The sequence below is a fragment of the Balaenoptera acutorostrata genome, chromosome 14, assembly GCF_949987535.1.
Source record: "Balaenoptera acutorostrata chromosome 14, mBalAcu1.1, whole genome shotgun sequence".
Lineage (NCBI taxonomy): Eukaryota > Metazoa > Chordata > Mammalia > Artiodactyla > Balaenopteridae > Balaenoptera > Balaenoptera acutorostrata.
Window position 1 is genome coordinate 21,897,948 of NC_080077.1, and position 25,651 is coordinate 21,923,598.

The following is a 25,651-nucleotide window of genomic DNA, read 5'->3' on the forward strand; positions in this document are numbered from 1 at the left end:
TATATCTAATATAATGATGATACATGATTCATTTATCTCTGTTCTAATTACCCATATAAAGAACTATAGATTTACTAGAACAATGAATTATTTCTTTTCAGAAGGAAATGCTATTTATTTTTTCTAAACAAATAAGTTAAAAGAAAGCATCAATTACCAGTTAAAATGAAACTTGAAAGCTAGTGTAATCTCCAAAAATAACAGCAAAAATGCTATGGGACAAATAAATTAATAGCTGTAAAGTATTAACTCAATAAAACCATATTTTACTAAAATATTTTATTGCAATAAGATTCACTGTGCTCAAAATCAATACAAAGTAAGTTATTAAAATTATTTACATACAAATGAATGAAACTATGTACAGTAGTTAATCATAGCTGTGAGTATACGGCATAAACACAATTTTTGTCCCTAAATCAGTATGTAGTTTCCTAAGGATTGTTAACAACAGTAAAGAAAAAAATTGCTGATCATAGTTGTTCCCTATTTTTTTTTGGCCGTGCCACGCGGCATGCAAAATCTTAGTTCCCCCGACCAGGGATCAGGGATCGAACCCGTTCCCCATGCAGGAGAAGTGGGGAGTTTTAACCACTGGACCGCCAGGGAAGTCCCGATCACAGTTGCTAAATTAACTGATTTCTATAAAAAATGAAGTCCTCAATCAGGTATATTTAAGACAAATAATTTATCCCTTTGAAGACTAACTGGAGAAAAGTCTGATTCACTCCTGTATACTGCAGTCCAGAGAACTTTATGATTAAATAGCATATTTTCAAGACTTCACACCTACTTCCCAAACAGATTTTACCTCAGTATTAATGTCAAAGTATACTGAATTTCCTATTATATAAAAAAAGTATCTACATTAATCAGTTTGTAACTAATATCCATGGTGTAACAAATTATTAACAATTCTGACATTTGCCCTGTGTACACTCAGATATGCCCACAAAAACCAGTCTGTTGATGACTTTAAAAAAATATATTAAGATGCCAAATAAATCTATTTTATTATGAAATGAAGACTTTGATTATGAATATATTTTTATTAGACATTTTGGTACCAAATCATTACCCTCTATATAGTTGATTTATTCAGTGTATTTTTTAAAGCAAATGAATTCCACTGTAGTTCTTCCTGAAGGAAAAAATCATTTCTCCAGTTGTTGAGGAGTACTAAAGGCCTCGTACACGTTAGCAGCGAAGTCTTTCACTTGCTCCATCATTAACAGATCCTAGCAAAGACGACAATAAAACATTACAGTTTATAAAAAGAACAGATAATCAGAATTCATTTCTGCAATCAAGCAACAAAGTTAGCTCTAAGTTTTGTGGCATTAAGGCCAAAAAGAAAACCATTTAATGAAAGAAGTAGTTTTTCTTATAATAAATTCCTGCAGATGTTTAAGTTCTTACGTGAGGGATAGTGGATATGATATGTATTCAAATGTGGCTTTGAGAAGAAGACCCAAAATAGTCTTCAAATGGATTTCTGTGTGTGTCAAGTGCTAGAAGAGTATCTGTTGAATAAATGATTACAACACTAACTATACAAGTCTAAAGGTACTTTTGCTGGAAGCTGACATGACATGATTGAGGTATATTACTTTCTAACAGAATATATGTAGTATATCATATATTATATATACACACATGCATAATCACACATATACACCTGAGAACAGGGGTTCTTAAGGGATTTGTGAACATAGATAAGGAAAAAAATTACATCTTTATTTTCATTAACCTTCAACTAAAATCTAGCATTTCCTTCAGTTATGAATGTAAGCAACAAAGTGATAGTATTAGCAGAACCTGTGAATTTGCCTTTAGTAGAAATCAGACATTTTTATATCATATGATAGACAGTTGTGGAAGTTACATGAAGTGCCATTACATCTTGTTATTTAATGCATGAACAAAGAAGCAATACTGCTATATCGTAAATTTGATTTTAAAAAGTATTTTAAAACTGTATGCAATTGGTTTTCTTTAAAAGCTATGTATTTTACAATATGCATTTATAGGCATTATTCTGAGGAGGCGTCCACAGGCTTCTCCAGACAGTGAAAGGATCTATGACAATAGAAACCCTTAAGTGCCCTATGAGCAGCAGAGAAACAAGAAGTGAACGTATCCTTTGTGTTCTCTCCTCAGCATCAGAAAACCCAAGTGAGCTTAGGTTAAGTCTTGATCTCACAAATTCAAGGTTAAATTCTCTGAATACCATGTGGCATTCTAACTCATAGAAATCATAGTTAAAAAAATTGGTGGAAGTCTTGTCAATTAATGGTCTAGTTTATAAACTTAATCTACATCCAGTCACACTAGAAAATTTACTAAGCATTAGTATCAATGATGTTTTTACTAGGTTGAAACCTTTTGTCTTCATTCTCAATTATACAGACTTTAATTAATGTAGTACATAAATTACTTAAGCACCAAAGCTGGTGTTGTATTACGCTTAGCTGTATTTCCCACTTGTCAAGATGAACAGCTTACTGACGAAGCCAGAGACTTTATGAAAATGGAGAAAGATAAAGTTAAGGTTCAAATGCCAGAAGTTACAATTTTTTTTCTCACACGAATACACATGTAAAAATTTTAAAAAAATAAACAGAAAATTTTAAACTAAGCTTTTAAGATTTTTTTGAGCTTAAATTAAGCTTAAAATTAAGTGAAATGAGATCAGCCTTATTCATTCTTTCTTCCGAAATATGAATGGCTAATTCTCATGGGTGAGAGGATGACACAGAAGACTGAAGAGAACAGTGAGGAAAAGTAGCATGTTAAGGACAAGCTAATGACACTACACAGAGAAAGGAAGAACTACAACCCATAGTCTCAGGGCTCTTCATGTCCTCAAGTAGAAGTCCACAGAGATAAACGATACTGAGAAGACACCATCTTTACACTTAGGCCTAGGGTCTCTTCTCACTGCACATCATGGCAGTGGTTTGGAACTGAGGTGTATTGCGAGTAATTTATTACTTGTTATAGTTTCCAAGTTTGCAAGTGACTCGGAAAAAATCCTATGGATTCAAAGTTGTCCTTTTAATAAAATCAGTCTTACTCAATGTATTCTAAAATGCTTTCCTAAGAAAGGAGATGGAGTTATAGGTAGTCTAATGAAAAATTTAAATAACCTACTGAGTATGCAGTTTTTAATAAGCAGATTATTGGTGCACTATTAATTGCTGTATTTATTAGCTATTAAAATGCTTTACTTTCCCACAAAAATTTTTAATTTTTCCTCAAAATGTGAGGAACTGGTTCGCTGATTTGCCTCAAGGCTCAACTTTTCTACTAGCACAGCTTAATACAAAACAGTAACACTGTAAATTCAACTGACCACTAGAATGTACTTGGACTAAAATGTAGTCTGTCTAACACGTGTTGGACTATAACATGGAGAAAGGTATTCCCAACCTCATAAAAGTGCCATGATACATTATTACTCTCACAGGTCATTCTACCATACTCTACATGTGGTTTCAAGTTTTTGGTTTCTTTGAACAAATATCATAGAAGAGAAATGTAATTTTATGTTGGACAAATAGGACCACAACCAAGAGTACAATCTGTTTTTAATAATACCCCCAAGCTTTCCTCTTACCTGAACAAAATGACTAGGTGTTTCACTGCAAACTGAATGGATCTGTCCATTTATTATTGGAATTATCTTAGCTAGAGGCAGGCTGACACTGGAAAGACTAAAAAATCATCACAGTAATAATTATTTTCTGAAATTATCTTATAGGAACTTAATATTTTAATTATAAAAGTAACAGTCATTGAAAAGTACTTATAGAAATGTATTAATAATAAAATAAAAACCACACATAATTCTACCACCTAGAAATAACAACTATAATTGACATCATAGTTAATTTCTTCCAGTAATTTTTTATATATACATATCTATACTTTTTGTGTTTTTTTTAAAAAATTAATTAATTAATTAATTTATGGCTGTGTTGGGTCTTCGTTTCTGTGCGAGGGCTTTCTCTAGTTGCGGCGAGTGGGGGCCACTCTTCATCGCGGTGCGCGGGCCTCTCACTATCGTGGCCTCTCTTGTTGCGGAGCATAGGCTCCAGATGCGCAGGCTCAGTAATTGTGGCTCACGGGCCCAGTCGCTCCGCGGCATGTGGGATCTTCCCAGACCAGGACTCGAACCCGTGTCCCCTGCATTGGCAGGCAGATTCTCAACCACTGCGCCACCAGGGAAGCCCCTTTTTGTGTTTTTAACACACAACTATAACCTCCCAAGCAGCACTTGTTTTGCATTTTTGTTCACAGGTTATAATCATTTTTCCATCTCATTAAAATTTCTTCCAAAGTTTTTGTCTGTTTTTTAATAACTATATAGTAACCCATCCTCTAGCTGACAATTTATATCATCAGCTCCCTACAGTTGGGCATTTAAGTTTTTGCCTAATATTCCTTAATATAAATAACTTTTTGTATTTACAGTAAATTACTGGGTCGAAGGGCATGAATGCTTTTAAGCTTTAAAATGTATATTGCCAAATGCTCTCTGCTTCTCTAACAGTTTATGAGGATACCTGCTCTATCATGCCTTCTTTCTACATCAAGCATTATCTTTTTCTTTAACCTTCATATGTCTGATAGCTGAAAATGGTATCTCACAGTTTTGGTCTGTATTACTCTTAATTACTAGCAATGTCAAATGTTTTTTTCCTCTACTTCAGTGAACTGTACTGTCATCTAGTCAGCTGAGTAAGCAGGAAACCTGGGATCATCAGTACTTCCTTCTCCTGCCTATATCCAGCCTCTCCACAATCCTCAATATTCGTTAAATGTGTCTACTTCTCCCCATTGCCAAACTTATCCACACTAAGCATTATCTCTTCTCTAGACTACAGCAATGATCTTCTAACCTGTAAATATGCTCAATAAACATTTCCTGGATGAATGAATGAATGTATGTTATGTGTGACTATATATATAATGACTGTTAAATACTGAAACTACTTTTTGTGTGTGGGTTAAAGACTTGGTTTATTACATAAAATATCACATTTCATACATTTAAACCCGGGACTACACTAAAATTTTCCTTTTAAATATCATGAAAATGCTGAAGCTATGGTATCTAACTAGTATGCTGTCCTAAGATTTGAGGGAATGCTTAAAATGAAAAAAGTGGAGAGATTTATGCATTCCTGAAGAGATCAGTCATTATTCTCCTTCACAGTACCTTTGCAGCATTTTTCCCTTTTTTGAATTTTTAAATTTAATTTATTTATTTTTAAATTATTTATTTATTTATTTTTGGCTGTGTTGGGTCTTCGTTTCTGTGCGAGGGCTTTCTCCAGTTGTGGCAAGCGGGGGCCACTCTTCATTGCGGTGCGCGGGCCGCTCACCATCGCGGCCTCTCTTATTGCGGAGCACAGGCTCCAGACGCGCAGGCTCAGTAGTTGTGGCTCACGGGCCTAGTTGCTCCGTGGCATGTGGGATCTTCCCAGACCAGGGCACGAACCTGTGTCCCTTGCATCGGCAGGCAGATTCTCAACCACTGTGCCACCAGGGAAGCCCTAATTTATTTTTTATACAGCAGGTTCTTATTAGTTACCTATTTTATACACATCAGTGTATACATGTCAATCCCAATCTCCCAGTTCATCCCACCACCCCACCCCCCGCCACTTCTCCCCCTTGGTACCATTGCAGCATTTTTCAAAACTTGTCATGATTTTTGTTTGATGTGTCTCTTTATAGATTAGTGAATTTGTCTTCAACAGAAATTGAAGACAGCACTACCACACAAGGTCCATGTGGTTTCATGCCTACCTCACTCACTGTATTATCCTAGCACTTTGTAAAGGGCTTGGTGCAGTGTGTGCTCAAAACATACTTGTTGACGCGATTAATAAAAGTTTCATTCATCCATTGCTATGTCCCACCCCCAATGTCCACTTTCCCGATTCCATCTTCACAAAGCAATCAAAGTGATCCTACAATGTAAATCCCATCCTGTCACTCTCCTGACACTTTTCTAGTGGCTCCCCAGCATTCTCAAGTTGACAATCATAACCTGTATGTGCTAAATTCTCCAACTTCATCTCACACTGTTCTTTTCCGAGTTCCATCCTTTCAGCTACCACACTGGTCTTCCAGGTCCTGGAAGTGTACTGCGGTCCCCGTCTTCAAAGTCTTTGCGCTATGCCTTCTGCTCTGAATGTCAACTGCCTCACTCCATCCAAGACCTCATCTTTTTGTTCTTGTTCAAATTATTTCCTTGCAAACTCTGCTTGACTTTCCATGTTTGTTCAAATACTTCTATTATATGCTCAACATTCTTTTCCTATATAACACTTATCATAGTTAATACAATTATGTTTACTGTCTGTTTCTCCTACTAGATTGTAAGATCCATGAGGACAGAGATTTAGTAAAGTACCTGATAAATAGCAGATGTTCAATAAACAGATTATAGATGAATGGACAAATTGGTCATTTCTATATGCTCTTTTGTGAATTATGTTTGTATCTCTGACCATCTCTTTCTTTGGGTTTCCTTCCTTAACTGATGTGTATATAATGCTATTAACCTCTTTATATGATGCATATAGTTTGCAAATACTTCCCCTAACACATCATTTGCATTTTTTAAAAAAAATAAATTTATTTATTTATTTATTTATTTTTGGCTGTGTTGGGTCTTCGTTTCTGTGCGAGGGCTTTCTCTAGTTGCTGCGAGCGGGGGCCACTCTTCATCGCGGTGCGCGGGCCTCTCACTGTCACGGCCTCTCTTGTTGTGGAGCACAGGCTCCAGACGCGCAAGCTCAGTAGTTGTGGCACACGGGCTTAGCTGCTCCGCGGTATGTGGGATCTTCCCAGACCAGGGCTCGAACCCGTGTCTCCTGCATTGGCAGGCAGATTCTCAACCACTTTGCCACCAGGGAAGCCCCATTTGCATTTAATATTGATTATAAAGTTAAAACTTGCTTGATCTTTAACTTTTAAATTTTACCGCCAAACATTATTTTATTCATATACAGTTCTTTACTTTCATTCTTAGAAAAACTTTCTCCATCTTGAGATCAGCTAAATATTCACCTGTTTTCTATCACTTCATTTATGTTTCGATTGTTTAAACCCCCTGGTTTTTGCTTTTGTTTTTGTTTTTGACTATAAGTATGGTACAGAAGGGCTCTAACTTTATTTTACAATTAGTCATTTTACAATGACTGTCTTACCGTTATTTACTAAATAATACATCTCTTCCTCACTTTTACCATATGCTATATCTTGTATATTTTAGAGCCTGTTTCTGGATTTTATATCCTATTTCACAGATTCATCTATTCCTAGTAACATATTATTTGAATAACTGTACCTTATAATACATGTTCTATAGGGAGAGTACATTCATTGCTCTACTTTTTCAATAATTTCTTGAATATTCTCAGCCCTTTATTCCTCCTTTAGTACTATCAATTTTTCAGGTTCAAAAATAACAAAGCAACCACTCTCTAATCCTCAGTGGATTTTGATGGTAGTTTGACCACATTTATAGATTAATTTTGGGAAGCTAACTTTACAATTTTTAGCTGATTCTCTTGGATTTCTAAGTATAAAATCATGTCACTTTCATATAACAATAACCTTTTTCTCTCCCTTTCCGAAACTAATGTCATTTTCTGAAGATAAGAATTTAACTTAGAAAATCAAGAGTCAACTAACAGTTTATTATATAGTAATAAACATTCAGTAAGTGTCTCTTCGCAAAATAAATATATAAAAATCACTGGCATTCCTGAATTTGGTTCTAAAAATTGTCTTTTCCTAGTCTTACTGCACTGGTTAGAATAATAAAATGATGTTGAATAAATATGTCAATAGTGATCATCTTTATATTGTTTTTAATTTAATGGAAATAATTCTAGTGTGTTGCCATTAAGTATAACATTTGCTTTTGATTTCAAATATTTTATTATACAAAAAGGATTTTTTATTTCTAGAAGAGGTTTTATCAGTAATAAAAGTTATGTTTTATTGAATGCTTTTTCGGCAACACTGAAGATGATGCTTGTTTTTTGTCCTATTAACTTATTAATGTTATGAATTAGTGTAATAACTTTCTTAATGTTTAAACTTCCTTGCATTCTTAAAATAAACCTTAATTAGTCACAGTCTTGGAGAATAACTAGAAATTCCAGGCTCTGATGTGAGACAAAAGTGAGTGAACATCTGGCTTTACTACTCGCTAGCTGCTTGACCTCAAATTATTTACTTTTTCTCTTTCTTAGTTTCCTCACCTGTGGCAAGAGGAAGATACTAGTACTTAGTTCCTAGGGCTATTTTAAGAATTCAGTGAGATAATGTTCTGAAAAATACCTATCATACTTGTACGTAGAAAAAGAAACAGAAGTACTGGTCACTATTATTATTGCTCTATATTTCTGTATTTCATTTGTTTATATTTTATTTAGGATTCTTATATCTATATTCATACTTTAAGTCTGTATAGTTTTTCTTTTACATGCCATGTTTATCCATTATATTTTCTATTGGGTTGTTTCTTGTGATAGGAAAACTTTTAATATTATATATATATATGTTTATATATACACATATATGCACATGTTGTATATATAGTATATACATAAATATATACATATGTAATATATACCACATATATATATGTAAAATTTAATGTTTTATTAGTTTACATCATTTTTCTGTTGATTCTCTTGAGGGTTCTGGATTATTAATTGTAGTACACATAATTAGTGATATTTTGTCTCTTTGCCAATAGTTAAGTATAAACACTGAGTACTACAGGAGTCCAGAAAAGATTATCAATGGCTGATGTAATTGTAACATAATTTTTATAATTCTTTAGTGTACAAGATCAAGTATTTGTTTATATTATAACAACTATTACAATTCTTATAACTACTCAGGAAATAACTAATACTTCTGCTAGGTAGAGATTATAGTTTTGTTGACTGGAGCACCTTGATTTAGGGAGTATTTTATAGAGGCTGAAATTTTTTTTTTTTATAATTTAAAGAATTGCTAAAAAAGATTTTAGGATGATATTTAAATTGCTTCAGAAAATAAATTTTATGACGTTAGGCATTCCAAATCCTCAATGTTAACTGCAAATTATTCCTTTTTGTATAATAAAGATGGGTCCCAGAGAACTGGGCAAATAATCTTGCCCTGTGTATTTGAGAATTAAATTGGACATTGCACATACGTACTGCATATCAGTTACTGTTACCCCTAATTTTAACAGATGAGTTTATACTCAGTTAACATTGATTTAGTACCTATTATTTTCTGAATTTAACATTAAAAAACTGCAAAAGAGTGTAAATCCTAATAGGAGATTCAAGGTGCTCATGCTGAGATGATAAGAATATAATAAAACCATAAGATACCTTTTGGCAGTGTGAATCCATGACTTAGTAATAGTTATGATTAAAATCACTACCAGTTGCACTAACTAAACATTCCTAATCCTACAAGAAGGGCTGTAGAACTAGGAGATGATAATTCATCAAGTGGGAATTTAGAACAAGAATGCTTGGCTGAATTATACAGGCTAATTATGGCTTATAGTACTGGAATAATATAAGAGAAAACATTAAAACTTAAATAACGTTTTCAGTTTTATATTCTAAAGAGTTAAATTTAAAAAGCCCCAATAATTGAAATTTGGCCTATAGAAAAATAGTTTCACAACTTAAGTACTCTATACAGTGGCAAAATTTTTGGAAGAAATGAAAGTTTTAATATTGAATACTGAAAGAGCTCCTCCTAATGAAGGAGTCATTGGTTGAATAGAGTTTAATTTGTTGAAAAAACAAACATTCAAATTTATCCTCTAAGATATTTTTGTTACCTGGAACAAAAAATAAACACATCCAAAAGCACTATTTTATTAGAACATTCTTTAGACTGATAACATTCTTTTATGTCTTCTTACCTATTCATGGAGTTACCGTGTTGCAGGTCCTGTTCAGTAGGTCGAAAGAACTCAGCCATATTGTCTAGCAGTCTACTAAATCCTCGGTTTAGACAGGTATTCAAAACTGTACTAAAATCTGGACTACACAAAATAAGAGGATAAGTTACTTTTCAGATTTTCAAGGGAAAAGGACACAAATTCAATAATCATGTGGCTACCTTTGACAGCCACCAACATTTCTAGTCACAATTTAGTTTTTAGACTAAAACACTATAAAAATATATCAAGGAGTCAATCTTAAAAGTTAAGCATAAAAAGTGAGCTTATTATTTAGCACAACACAATGAGACTATTCATGTATTTTGCTAGATTTTCTTACATTAGGTAGCACTTTATAAGTGTATTTTTATAAATATCAATAAATAGTATTACTTCTCTTGAGGAAACACTTGAAGAGGAATCCTCTTATAGTCACAGATTATTGGTTTGCTTTATATACTCTATCATATCATCCCAGTGAGACAGAATATTTTATTAACATGTACAACAGATGAGGAACTGGATACTTGAGGGATGAAGAAATCTGTCCAAAGGTTATGTAATTAGTAAATACAGGAGCCAGAATTTGAACCCAGGCCTTTTTGATCTTAAAGTTCAAGCTCTTTTCATTACATCATGTCAGTACCTCACAAAAACTCTTTGATATAAAGAATAATATATGTATGCTATGAGAGTTAGAAACTGCCTAGTTGAACAGACTAGTTCTATCTTCGACATGTAGAAATCTCAATTCAACTCATGAGAGTGGAGGGCTAGGGCTATAAGTTTGGGAATTATTAACTTACAGACAGTAAATTAATGGGAGTATATAAAATTGCTTGGGGCAGCTGAGGATGAAGTAAGAAGAAATACCTGGGAAACACTAATATTTAAAGGAAAGGCAGGCACAGAGGAACCTAAGAAGAAATGATCTGAGAACTGGGAGAAAAATTAGACTTTTCATTGAAGCCATAAGAGAAAGGAATTTCAAGAAAGCCTCGATCAACAGTGTCAATTATTAGAGAAAGGCCAAGTAAGATGAACATTACATGTTGACTGGATTTGGCAAAAGATCACTGATGACCTTTTTCTAGAGCTTCATGGAGTGGTTTGAATAAGAAAAAAGTGGAGATCGCTACTGTAGAAAGTCAAGGGACTAGAACTTGATAAATTCAGATAGTAGAGTCAGTAGCTGAGTTAACCTAAAAATTTGCTGATTTTCTTCAAGATTATGAAAAAATATTATAAACAAAGGATATGATTTGCCCAGAAAACAGAACTAGAAAAAATGATCTTAAATTATCTTTAATTGAAAAGAAACTTTGATATTTTAATCACTTAAGATAAAGTGGATGGAACTGGTATTACCACTAAGATTTTACAATGATAGAACTACCTCAACGAGTGTAAGTGGCTCAACCAAGGTTGACCAGATAATAAATAGGACAGCCAACCTTGAATCTAGGTCCTCTCGTCTTCTAATGCATAATCTGATGCTTTTTCCATTTCTAACACTCTGGCTCTCTTCTGGGTAATTTAAAATAGTAATACTCAGTTTAGGGAGGATGTGAAATTTTTATCACTCAAAGATTTAGGAACATTACAGACTATCCTGAAAGGGTTAGGGGAAGTAGTTCTCAAAATTGAGTATAGGTGTGTGTGCATACACATTAGCATGTGTGTACATGTGTCTACACCTGAGACCTAGCTGGAGCTGGCTAGCTTTGGCTGCCAAGAGCATCTTTTCCCAACTCTCCAAGTCAGCGCTGAGTGACGTCAAGTTGGTAGTCAGCACTGCTGTGGCTATAATTTGTTTCTGGTCTTTTTTCTTTACAGGGCTGGTTGTTAACCATTTACCGCTATACACTGAGCATATGAGAATCACCCTGGAAAGCTTTCCTCAAAATATAAATGCTAACTATCTTCCAGTTCCTTAACTAGTATATCAGAGACTCTAGGCTAGGAAAGTAGGCGGGGGCAAGGCATGGGTATCCTAAAAAAAATCTTTGCTTCCCTCCCCACCCTAATAAGAGGACCATTAGTTTAGGTAGGAAATCCTACTTAAGGCAGGGGAATAGATTTAAAATTTAATTTTAACAAAATATTATGTTGAACGTTGTTCAAGAAAAACTATAAAATGGTCATAAGTACATTCAAAAAAGAAACACATGTTTTCTGTTACATGCAGTATACATACCTTTCCAACATGTCTCTAGTTTCATTGAGTAGTTTAATAGTGGTAACATCTCTAGGAGAAAGCCCACAGGCCTGTGAAATTAAAAGGCCACATTTCAGGGTTTCAAATATTAGCACAGGGTTATGATGAAACAAATCATATTAATAAACTCAAGAGTTCAGGAAGTCTAAAAGTCTATGTTCTATCAACAATCAAAAAATGTTAAACTCAAAAAACTATAAAGGTGCATGTGCACAGGTAAGCAGTATTTAAAACATGAGTCACAGTAAGATCTTTGTTTATCTGATCCCTCTTGGACACATTTCTAGAACACACTTACAAACAAAAATATAGTCTTTGAGGTTGCAGAGGCCAGGGATTTTTTTCTTTGATTGTTAAGACATTTTATCAGGATATGTATGTGTCTTTTCTCAACAATCTAGTTTCATCTGAGGCTCTGTGTGTCCTTTCAATCTGAAGTTGCAGGTTTAAATTTAATTCAGGTAAGATTTGGTCTATCATCCCTCTCTATCATCCGTTCTTTTGAATCATTTTCTTTTTTAATTCCACTGTTGAATTTTAAAATTTGGAAATTTCTTTATCATTCCAGAAAGCTTTTAAAATACTATTATTGCATCTCTTCGAGATTCTAATTTGTAAGTAAGTTTTCTCCTGTTTCTTTCATGAATTCTGTCAGGTCTGTTCTGCTCATTCAATTTACCCTCCATCCTGCAGTTCACAGGGTTTCCTTAGATGGTTTGCAATTTTTTTTGGCCTACTCATGAATGCAGGGTCTCTCAGTACCCACAAACATCTATCTCTGGGGTTTCTGGGGAAGGGGGAAACCAGCAGGCAATGAAAAACATGGCAGTCTTTGTTCTAACAGGGCCTTTACGCTGAGGTATGGCATAGGGGCCTCTCTGGTCTAAGACTTCTCCAATTGTTAAGTGAGAGATATTCTTCTCTCAACTGCAAAGAATGGATGCAATCCACTTACATAGAAAATTTTTTCAAAATGAGGTCTATAACCTGTAATCTTTGGCATTTTTATTATTCTTAATCAATGAATAACTTAAATCACAACTGGCTGGGACACACCAGTGTATAGCAACACCATGACTGATAAATGTTAGATTAGGCCTTCTTTGTTTCTCAACTAGATGACTCCTTCAGTCCATTCAGATACTGCCATCATTGATTCATCTTAAAAAGCAAATGTGATTGTGGTACTGGCCTGTACTGGTACTGGTACTGTGATTGTGGTATCAGAATTTGAAATGGCAGTTCAGACTCTTTATCTTGGCACACAAAGCTCTTTAGGATCTTGCCCCAACTACCAGCTTTATCTTCTGTTACCTGACCTCATACAGAAATGCTCTAGCCAAAGGAACTGAATTTGTCTCCTGTGTTCCCCAGGTGTAATGAATATGTCTTATTCATTTTATATCCCAATCATACTAGTGTCTGTCACATAACTAACATTCAATAAAATTCTGCTGAATATCTAAAGTTGTTTCTAACTAGAAGTCAGTTCCATTTACAGTTTGTTTTCTAAATTAATGAGGTTTTATTTAAATTACTGAAATACATGTCTTTCAATCACTTACCTTTCAACAGACTCAGAAATCTAAATTTTAAGAGATAGTGAAAAAAACCTTAAAAAAAAAGAGTAATTCGTTTGGTTAAATGGTTATGTATTAAGCACCTGCACTGCTAATGGAGTTTCTTCATCTGGCATCATATAATGGCACAATAAAGATCTCGATCCATCGTTATTAATCCAAGAAGAAGGTTTATGTTGCTCAATGAGATCTCTGATTTCTTTTAGTTTTTGCTCCAAGTCCAAAAGGGACAAAGAATGTTTAAGAGAAACACTAGAAACAGAGAAAAGGGAATTGGGATAAATTGAAACTATACAACACATCCTATACACACTCTTTCCCTAACAGGTTACTACCTGAGATCCTGTTTCAACCAGTCAAACCTGAAACTGCTGACTGTGAAATCACTAGAGTAGATTAAGAAATCAACTACCAGTTAAGGGTCAAGAAAAATCTTGTTGCAGATTTCACAAGAAAATTCCCACTGTAACTAAAGATATTACTAGTATGAATGGGAGTTAAAAGCCTCAGACACAGATTTTTAAAAGCAGGTCTTTTATCTCATGACACAAATATCTCTGGTTTGTTTGGAAATCAATCAATAAACAATGAAACATTAAATCTTTTCCCTTAGTATGAAAAGGTTGATACTGATGAAGAAAATGGATTCCACAATGTAACACCCCAGGGCTGTGTCCGTATTAGGTTAAAAGAGTTTCGCAGGCCACCATTTGTCAAATCACTAGCTTCATTAGAACAATTCTAATTTTTCTTTTATTCATCAGAATCAGTAAGTCAGAAAAGCCAAAGCAAAATGTCTTACCTTCCTAAAATCTTCTGCACAGCTTGTTTAATGACAGTGATCAATTCTGTCAGGCCTATTAAAGCAAAAACAAACATAAAAGCCTTGTTCACTTTTTCAATTCCTCAATAATACAAATGAATGAATCAGAATTAGTTTACAGGTCACGAGTAAGAATCTTACCATCTCCAAGGAGGTGCTGAATACTTGATAAATATTGCTGTTGGACATCTGGGGGGGCAAGAACTGTCTGTATAAAACAGAAATAAGGTACCCAATATTATTAGTAAATAATAATATTTTCATTATAACTTGAGCTGAGATTCTTTAGGACCTGGAACGACAGGAAAAATACTATTCTTTAACATAACAAAAAGCCTAGCTTCAAAATATGAAGAAGAATAATGTTAAAAGTTTATAATCACATGAAATATAAAGATATTTATTCTATATGAATTATCATGATAAATAATATTTGGTTAAATTTTGAACCTCTTGAAAGAAAGGGCAATATATATTTAAGTCTATTAAACTTACAGTGCCATTTTTGCCAACTGCTGCATTATCCAGGTAAATATATCCACCAATTATGTTTAACTGGACTCGCAAAAGAACCACCAGCATGCAAGTACTGTACACAGCTACGATACTTCTTGTGAAACCTTTACAGAGAAAAGAAAACCACTTGGTACTAATTATTAAAATACACACAAATGTGTAAAATCACAAACCATTCCTACAGTTATTTTTTCATAAGATGACTTTAAAAATACATTTGTAATTGTTTCAAGTACAAAAATATGTCAATTCAAAATATTTCATAGTTTATCTGCTTACAAAATGTTTATTGTAAATTAGGAATGATCTCTTAATTGAAACAGTAACCAAAAAAACCAATAACCAATATATTCAGTGAAGGGTTATCTATTATTAGCTTAGAAAGAAAAAAAAGAAAGGACTGGGAAGCACTAAGAGTTGCAGCCTCAGAACTCAGAGCTGTCCAGGGAGCTAGTTCTGAGTAAGAGAAGAGGGCTGAGCATGGAAGAGCTCCAGCCGTCAATGGCAGGTGAAAGAGGATAAAGGATAAGCCCATTAAAGGGCTGGAGGAAGGTACACAAAGACAGGGAAACACCCAGAGACCCGGCTAGGACAGAGTGTTCAAACCAGAGGAGAGAGAAAGGTGTTGACTCTTGTGAAGAGGTCTAGTAGGATGAAAATGTCCAGTGGATTTAGCAACACAGAAGTTACTACTGATGCTTGAGACATCTGCTTGGGTGGAGATACACGACTGGAAACCAGGCTCTAGTATGTCAAAGAGTGAGTAGGAGTGAAGAAGGAAAGAAAGCGAACATAGAAATCTTTTGTATTATACAATGGATGTGAGAAAGTACAATAGCTGAAAGGAAATACAGGGTACTACAAAAGTTTAGTTCATTTTCAAACAGGCAAAGTTTAAGCATGATTCAGTTGATAAGGATTAGTTGAATGGATAGGAAAACACAGGAATATCTGATAGAGTATGAAGTTCTGAGACACGGAGATATAGCTACTCTAGGGCAGTTTTTGCTACAAATTTTTATCACTAATCAAAGTTTGCATACAATATCAAAGTAAAGTTATTATCTGGGTTGGAGTAAAAACTTCCTTCAAAGTATATATTGTTGATATCAGTACCTAATATGCATATATGTAGTCTAGGACAGGTTTACATATTATCATAACAATAATAATACCACCACCACCGCTAACATTTATTGAGTAGTTTCTATGACCAGACATTGATCTACTGCTTTATGAGAATTATTTAATCTGACAAAAACTCTATGAGGTAGGTAAAGAAGAGTTACCCACATAATAGAGTACAAAAATTTCCCATTAAAAATATTTTAAGGCTGTGCTGTTACACAGAATACGTAGGCTTACTTATTATCTTCAGATCCTCCCATATGTCTAGCTTGTTTGAAGGCCTAAAGAAAAATATCAGAAAATATGAAAATAATAATATAGGTAATCTAATAGAAAACTTTGAACTTTACAGCTCTATACTTAATTATATTTTATCACAGGATAACTGCAGAAAACAAAGCCCATAAAATATAGTAAAAAACAACCGTAATTTCAGTAACTGACAATAACAACCATTTTCACTAGTATCCTGGTGTATATCCTTCCAGTCTTTCTCCTCCTTCTGAGCGTATGCATATGTGTGTTATAAAATCATACAGGAAAAGCAGGAATAGTATTTATTTCTTTCCCTTATTTACTGTTTCATAAATAATGCAGTAGGTTCTATAATCCTTCAAAGGTAAGTAATGAAGTATTTTTTGTTTAAAAGTATCGTTACAAACACATGCATTTAAATGTGTGTTTGATGTGTTTCTACCCACTGTCATTATTATCCTTATTGATGTTCAATAATATTGATGTTCAGGTTAGTTCCTAAGTCCTTTTGACACGACCCCTTTAGTCTTTTTTTTTTTTTAATAAATTTATTTATTTTATGATTTTATTTTATTTATTTATTGTTTCCGGCTGTGTTGGGTCTTCGTTGATGTGCGCGGGTTTTTCTCTGGTTGCGGTGAGTGGGGGCCACTCATTGCAGTGGCTTCTCTTGTTGCGGAGCACGGGCTCCAAGCACGCGGGCTTCAGTGGTTGTGGCATGTGGACTCAGTAGTTGTGGCTCGCAGGCTCCAGAGCGTGGACTCAGCAGTTGTGACACATGGGCTTAGCTGTTCCGCGGCATGTGGGATCCTCACGGACCAGGGATCGAACCCGCGTCCCCTGCACTGACAGACAGTCCCTCAACCACTGCACCACCAGGGAAGCCCGACCCCTTTAGTCTTTGACAACTTCCTTGCTTTCTGACATAAAAAGCTGTTCTGGGTTCATCTTGTTCAATTCTTGCTGCAAACCTGAAATCATCCATTTCTCTGAGAGTCCTGGTTCCTAGTAGTGGAAAATGGTAGTCTAAGACTGCAAACTTCAATTAAGGATGTTCATTGCTACTGGGTAGGTCATTATTTCTAAGCCTTTTCAGTAGGCTAAGCTAGTAAATATCAGTATATGTATGTATATATTTATTTATATGAACATATATTCAAAGAGATAAAATACATCATGAATTCATACTGATACTTCTAATTTAAAATTAGGACCACTGGGTTTTTTTTAACAATCTCATTGCTCTTACATCTGTATTTCTTTTTGCCCACACTAGAAATCAGTAAAACTAACATAATTACTAATTTGCTTCATCCCTCACTCTATGGAGAACAGTCTCAGAATAGCAATAGCAACAGTGAAAAGAGTTTAAGTTTTTTTTTTTTCAATTCTGTATGCTCTAAGAGTATATATCCCACTAAAAACACACAGTCAAATTTCTATTTTAAAGTCACTTGGCATAGTTTCTGTTTTTGTGATTACAACACCAACTAGATACGCATTTGGGTTAATTTCATGTATTTTACTATCACTTTTTAGACATTGCTTTTTAAACACTAAACATAGTTTTATAAATATGTAAAATATTTATATGGTTCCAAACTCAAATTTATACAACACAGTATATTCAAAGAAGTCCATTCCTACCCACCTTTATTCTTTTTCTTCTTCATAGGTAACTATTAAAAAAATATACTTTAACTTCCCATTGTTTTGCTTTATATAGGCAAATATGTATATATATTCATATCTGCCCCCTTAGATAAATGGTGGCATACTATACACATTTTCCTTTATCTTTTTACAAAATATAACAATATATCCTGGGGATCATTCCATAATAGTATAGAGATAGTGGCCATCTTCTTTTTTTTTTTTTAAAAAACCACGGCATAGTACTCCACTCACTGTGTGTATATACTATGTGGACGAAGTTCAGTGCTTTTCAAATCACCTTTGTGGTAGAACCAGTTTTTTTTCTTATTTCTAATCTGTCATAGATGAACAGTTTGGTAAAATACAATAAAAATAAATTACTAGAAAAATGAAATTAAAAAACCACAAAGATACAAAAAATACAATCCCATATTCTTTATAATTATAATCAGACAATGAGTTACCATTACAATTGTGGGCTATTACTAGCTTCTTATCTTTCTTTGGCACTGGAGAGACTGTAGAGCTTCAGGCATCCCTTCCCTAGATGGCACAAGTTTGGCAGCTATATGGAGAAAATCCTACCAGGCCCTGCTGCAACGTTATGCTACTGTTCAGGCCTTGTGGCAGAACACCATATTTTAGTCCCATATTAAATTGGGAATCAACCACAATTCAAGGGTTAGGTATTTTAATGCAAGTAAATCACTTCTTTTGAATGTTATCTAACATAAATTTCAAAGTGATTCTTATAGAAATTCTAAATGAAACAAGATAAGAAAACAGTGGTTCCAAAATTTTAACACAGGAAGTGCTCAATAGCAGCAGGCTGTGGAAGGGCAAATTAGGGTATCTGTCTTGAAACTGTACTTATTTGGCATGATTTTGGTGGGACAGGACTGAACTACAGCCATGCAGGACACTTATTCATGTTGACATTCACCACTATCAGACTTAAAAGTAGATTTAATTGAGTTATAAGATGAGACCTAATGCACAGCACGGTGAATACAGTTGATAATAATGCTTTCGCATACTTGAAATTTCCTGAGAATAGATCTTAAGTGTTCTCACCACACACCAAAAAAATGGTAACTACATGAGGTGATGGATATGTTAATTAGCTTGACTGTGGTAATCATTTTTAATATATACATTTACGAAAAATGAAAAAAAATTCACCGTATCTGTTTTAAAGATTCTGATTCCAAACCTATTTAGAACAGAGTTAAGTACTTTCTAGGCCAAGATTCCTTTCAAATGATTTGTCTGATGGAAACCAACTCCAAGTTAAACACAATCAGACTCTTTAATATTACCAAAATATGTTTAAGAATTAAACTAATCCTTTCAAAGTGTTCTACCTGTCTTGTGATGAAGGATGTTTAAGATCCTTTGCCATTGAAACTACACTGCCATTATCAATCATCAATAAGAATGTCAAATATTTTTTTTAAAGTGCTTCTATAGCACCTTGTATTTTTTTAAATTTAATTAAATTAATTAATTTATTTAATTTATTTATGGCTGTGTTGGGTCTTCGTTTCTGTGCGAGGGCTTTCTCTAGCTGCAGCAAGTGGGGGCCACTCTTCATCGCGGTGCGCGGGCCTCTCACTATCGCGGCCTCTCTTGTTGCGGAGCACAGGCTCCAGACACGCAGGCTCAGCAATTGTGGCTCACGGGCCTAGTTGCTCCGCGGCATGTGGGATCCTCCCAGACCAGGGCTCGAACCCGTGTCCCCTGCATTGGCAGGCAGATTCTCAACCACTGCGCCACCAGGGAAGCCCAAGAATGTCAAATATTAAAGGCAGTGATGGCTGTTTATTTGCTACTATAAAACTGATTAAAATAAGACTATCAAATCTTTCATTTATTTCTGATTAGTTATTATCACAATTAGTTTAAGGAGAAAATTAACTTGCTTGACAGGCTTATATGACACCAGAGCTGACTGAAAACCAATACAAAAGCAGTCATAAGATTGGAGGCCTTACTTTAATTACACTTCGTAAGGGCTCAAGCTCCTCTTTATGCGAATACTTTTCAAATGGACATTCTCCTCTCCCCCAGCCCCCAAACTGCAAATAGTAATTTCAAATCAAAAGAAAGGAAAGAAAAAATAACACGGAGATGTTTAAAGAGGAAACAGGCAATGAGGAGAACTGTTGTGCATCTTATCCTTCCAAGAATTTAAGAAATTCTCCTGTGTATAAAGAAAAGAGGGCTCATGCCTTTTCTTTAAAGCTATCCAGGATTACCAATCATTAATCCCTTTGCTCTCTAGCCTCCCACATTTTCTCCCCACATTTTGCTTTTACTTTTTACCACAGACTAACCATAGTATGTCTTGAATTATGACAATTTATTTCATCTAATTCCTCCTTTGGATGACAAGGTCTTAAAGAGAAAGAGACCTTATCTTAATTATCTTGAATCCCCCAAAACACAGGGAACTTGGGCCTCACAGGAAACAGGGTTACCAAGAAAGAATCCCACTTATGTTTAATGTGTGTGTTCATATGTTGCTTTTATAAAAGTGTATTCACTTGTTTCATTTGTCTTGCCTTCTCAGTAAGACTAAAACTTGAGGCAGTTAAAATTTATTTTTCTATATGTTTCTTCTTTATATAATCACATGAACTAATTTATAAACCAAATCTTACATCCATAAGTAGTAGTAAAAGTGTGTCAACCTCTAAGAATCATGAAACTAGGGAAAAAATTCTTATCACTAGCATTATACCATAATCAGATTAAAAGACCTGATCAGTTGGTTGAATGAGGGAACATCTAGGTTATGCCTTTTTTTAAGTTGTTTTCTTTAGGAACTGTCATCATGTTGTTGAAGTGCAGAGTTGTAACTTTGCGTGGATTATGGACAGTCAATAATATGTATTTAAAAGTTGCACTATTGCAAAACGGGTGTATTATCCAGGTACTCATACACTTTTCTTTTATTGTTACTTGATTTTTATTTATTTTTTTAAAATTTATTTTTATTGTTGGCTGCGTTGGGTCTTGGTTGCAGCACATGGGATCTTTTGTTGCAGTGTGTGGGCTCTTTGTTGTGGCGCGTGCGCTCTTTGTTGTGGCGCATGCATGGGCTTTCTCTCTAGTTGTGGCGCGCAGGCTCAGTAGTTGTGGCGTGCGGGCTCAGTAGTTGTGACGTGCAGGCTTAGTTCATGGCGTGTGGGATCTTAGCTCCCCAACCAGGGATTGAACCTGTGTCCCCTGCATTGGAAGATGGATTCTTAACCACTGGACCACCAGGGAAGTTCCTGTTACTTGATTTTTAAACTTTGTTTTAGCCACTTAAAAACTGTTATGACACAATTTGCCTCAAATCCATTCCAAGTTGTGTATTTGTTTTCTAATAAAAATATTACAATTTATACCCCCATCCAAAAAAAGTACACAAACCAATTGTATATAAATTCACTGTTATTTTGGGAGGTATTATCTGACTACAGAAAATGTCTTCAAAGAAATTTTCCAGCTTGCTGCGTAACCTGCCTGAGCACTAAATTCCTATTTGCAAAATGGAGTTAATAATATCTGCCTCAGAAGCAACCTAAGTGTCCATCGACAGATGAATGGATAAAGAAGATGCGGCACATATATACAATGGAATATTACTCAGCCATAAAAAGAAACGAAATTGAGTTATTTGTAGTGAGGTGGATGGACCTAGAGTCTGTCATACAGAGTGAAGTAAGTCAGAAAGAGAAAAACAAATACTGTATGCTAACACATATATATGGAATTTAAAGAAAAAAAATGGTTATGAAGAACATAGGGGCAGGGCGGAATAAAGATGCAGATGCAGAGAGTGGACTTGAGTACACGGGGAGGGGGAAGGGTAAGCTGGGACGAAGTGAGAGAGTGACATGGACTTATATATACTACCAAAATAGCTAGCTAGTGGGAAGCAGCCACATAGCACAGGGAGATCAGCTCGGTCTGCATCAGAGGGGAGGGATAGGCAGGGTGGGAGGGAGGGAGACACAAGACGGAGGAGATATGGGGATATATGTATACGTATAGCTGATTCACTTTGTTATAAAGCAGAAACTAACACACCATTGTAAAGCAATTATACTCCAATAAAGATGTTAAAAAAAAAAAAATCTGCCTCACAAGGATACTGTGGAAATTCAATGGGAGTAATGTATCTAGCACTGGGCCTGGCACAAAGAGACACCCCAGAAAGAGCACTTTCTTTCCCCTGACTACTGGAGGATGATTACAAGGAAAATGAATATCTTTCGATAAGGCCACAATGATTAAAATATATTTAGTGAAACCATTCCCCTCCACCCCCCTTCTTGTTCATTAAAAGAAGAAGCCATTTCCTTCTGGAAGGCTTCTCAAACTAACACAGCATCACACTAAATTACAATACTCCAATACATACTACTCTCCACATACAAGGTCCTATGTATGAAAGTGCTTTGTACACAGTACACTGTCATGGTAAGATAAATTATCATTATCATATGTTCATGCTATATTTGTACTTCATTTTGTTAATGATATAAAATGTAAGTTCATATGCTTTAGTTATTTAAAATGTATGTTCACATGCTTTAGCTAGTACGCTGTAAACTCTTTAAGAATATTAAAGAGTTAATATTTAATATTTAACATTACTGTTGCTTCACAACATCTGGTTCAGGAACACATTCCCTAAGTACTCAATAATTAAATTTCTGAAAAAATGTCAAAGTGACAGAAGATCTCTTCATATGAAAACCAGAATACATACAAATATTGTCACCCTAAATACTTTGCACATCAAGGCAGAACATAAATAAATGGACAAAATATGAATTAAATGATATTGTAAGTAAATATTTTTTTCTAAATGAGCTTATTTATTATAAGCTTTAAATAGAAAGAAAAATAAGAAAACAAAGACTTTTGAAAAGTATTTCAGTTACAGTCTATAAATTTTCAGTGCAATGTATAAATGAGAATTGCTGTAACTGCATTTACCTGTTTTTTAGCAGAGCTGTAAGGCTCTCAGAATTGAGTTGCTGCATTAAGGCCTCTCTCAGTGTTGGAAGCATGGACAGCACTATAATACAAACAGAAAATTAAAAAGGTTACAAGTGATAGGACTGTCCTCACTGAGAAATGCACATTGTTTTAGGCTATATGACAGGACTAGCAACTAGCAAGGGTTGGTAGGGAAGGTCAGGGCTTTCAAATTATTATTAAGAATAAAAAACCAGTTACATACTAATAAATCATTTATCTGCTCACGTGAAGCAAAATTATGCATATACATGTTATGATCATAGTGATGCAAACAAGTACACGTAGAAGAAAGAATGGGAAGAATTGTTCCCAAATGTTAACAGTGTTGGTCTTTGGGCTACAGACTATGGATAATTCTTTTTTTTCTTTTCCAGATCTTTTACAATAAATGTTTATTTCTGATTCAATAAAATGATCTTTTGTCTTTAGCTATACTTCTTGCTTCACATTTTATTTCTAATTTTAGAAAACATTTATTTCTTAAATACGACAAAGCAACAGGCATTTGTTACAACCTAGACAAAAGTGCATCAGGCTAGGAATTAAGAGCTGCCGAGCTGTAGTTTTGGTTTTGACAATGGCTATTGTTCGAATACCAACATGAAGATACAATAAGATATAATACTCTATGGAAAAAAAGACTGCATGTAATTTATGGGAGTTTATTTATGGCTCTATGCATGGTATAAGAAATGTTGGTGAAATGTACATACATAAATTTAAAATGTATTTCTAACACTAAAGAAGTAGTGATAACAAAATGAAAAAATATCAAGAGATTACAAATGCCATATTCTAAAAGGGAAAACTTTAGTGTATGATTTTTACTTCCTGACAAGGCAAGATATTAATTACAAGATCCATGTTATTTTTTTCTATAGAAAATTCAGCTTTTAACCTACTCTAAACATTTATTTCAGTGCTGCATTGTGTAGCTTCAGCATATTTCCTCTATATGATTAAATCACCTAAGTTATTTAGACCACTAACTAAAGTAGCAGCTCAGTCAATGTAAAACGTGGTTTCTCTCTTAGTGTCCGTGGTATATATATCTAGCCTAAACATGGTATTTTATCTTACCAAGAAAAAGCAACGCTAGAGTCCTACATTCAGAAAAAGGAGTTAGTAGGGAACTTTAAAGATTATGTGGTATGACAACATGATTTAAGAGGAATCTCTTCAATAATTCTCCTGAGAGATAAGAGCTTCTGACTTTCCACTTCAGCATACCCAACCACAGACATGGCTGTTCTTCTCTTCTAGCCATCTGTACTGACACTGAACAAATATGTTTCTGTATTGAGTTGAATACAGCTTTCATGTCTTGCTTTAGCCACCTGGTCTCCATGATAAACATCCCCAGTCCAACCACAAATCACAGGACAACCCTTCACCAGCCTTGAATCTGTGTGACCCTGAGCAAATTATTTAACTTCTCCGTGTCTCAGTTTCCTCATCTGTAAACTGAGGATGATAGTGGATCTACCTTACAGGACTGTTGTAAGGATTAAGGATAAAAGGCATTAGAACAGTGCTTCTTTACACATGGAAATGCTCAGTAAGTGTTAGCTCTTTTTATTATTATCCTTACTTGGCTTCTTCTGACACATGCCAGTTTGTATCTTCTTAACATGTGAGAGGCAGAAATGGACCTGTGCTCTGACTACCACAGAGCATGTTATAACTACCTTTGAGCTGAACCACAGACTTTATTACTGCAGTCTAAGATTAAACTAGTATTTCCAGAAGTCACATCATACTCTGGTTCATAACAAGCTTATGTTCAACTAGAATTCCCAGTCTTTACTCATACATCCTGTTTTTAAGCAAGCTTGGATAATTCTGTATCAATACAATTGACTTTTAATGCAGAACAATTCTTTTATCCCAGTCTAGCACTTAAACGGGACTAGACTATTTTGCATCCCAAAACTTCATTTGTGGTGTCAGTTATGCATCCAAGCATTGTGTCATGTGTAAATTTAATAAGCACTTCTCCCAAATCTTTAGTAAAATCATGAAGATGGTAAAGTCAATGGGCAGGGCACAGAAGCATTCCATTAGATACTATCTTTCAAGTTGGGGCCAACTTCTTGGGTTAAAAAACTGATTATATTTACCTAAAAGTACTAAATTTTTCTAGTATGTCCATTACATCTTATTCAAAACAATAGAAATTTAATTATATGATTTGTAAGCCCATTATCAATACATATCAGAAAGCTAATTTGGAAATTTTTTCAGTGAACCTATATTTTGGCTCTTAGTGGGCACCATATTTTAGTTTTAACTGCCTATATCAGCTATTTTTTCATCTGAGGGGTGTGATGGTCATGGAAATGTGCCACTCGCAACTTCTGCTGGGAAGACCATAATTAACTGACAGCTCCAGCTGCCACCCCTCTGGATCTACACTGCTCTCAGCCAATGACAGTGCCTGGTGGGGA

General features: G+C 34.7%; 1 protein-coding gene across 2 annotated transcripts in view; it reads right to left on the bottom strand.

The window, feature by feature from the left end:
• Positions 1-264: 264 nt before the first annotated feature.
• The window catches only part of PEX3 (peroxisomal biogenesis factor 3), a 35,489-nt gene continuing 10,102 nt past the window's right edge, over positions 265-25,651 (bottom strand). For both annotated transcript variants that reach the window (XM_007171321.2, XM_007171320.2), the window contains exons 3-12: positions 23,160-23,241; positions 16,491-16,534; positions 15,105-15,229; positions 14,751-14,817; positions 14,589-14,643; positions 13,870-14,038; positions 12,186-12,256; positions 9,968-10,090; positions 3,620-3,716; positions 265-1,238 (exon numbers count right to left, since the gene is read on the bottom strand). In XM_007171321.2, the coding sequence (XP_007171383.1) occupies positions 1,155-1,238; positions 3,620-3,716; positions 9,968-10,090; positions 12,186-12,256; positions 13,870-14,038; positions 14,589-14,643; positions 14,751-14,817; positions 15,105-15,229; positions 16,491-16,534; positions 23,160-23,241 (917 nt within the window). In that variant the 3' untranslated portion in view covers positions 265-1,154. The remainder of the gene's footprint in view (positions 1,239-3,619; positions 3,717-9,967; positions 10,091-12,185; positions 12,257-13,869; positions 14,039-14,588; positions 14,644-14,750; positions 14,818-15,104; positions 15,230-16,490; positions 16,535-23,159; positions 23,242-25,651) is intronic.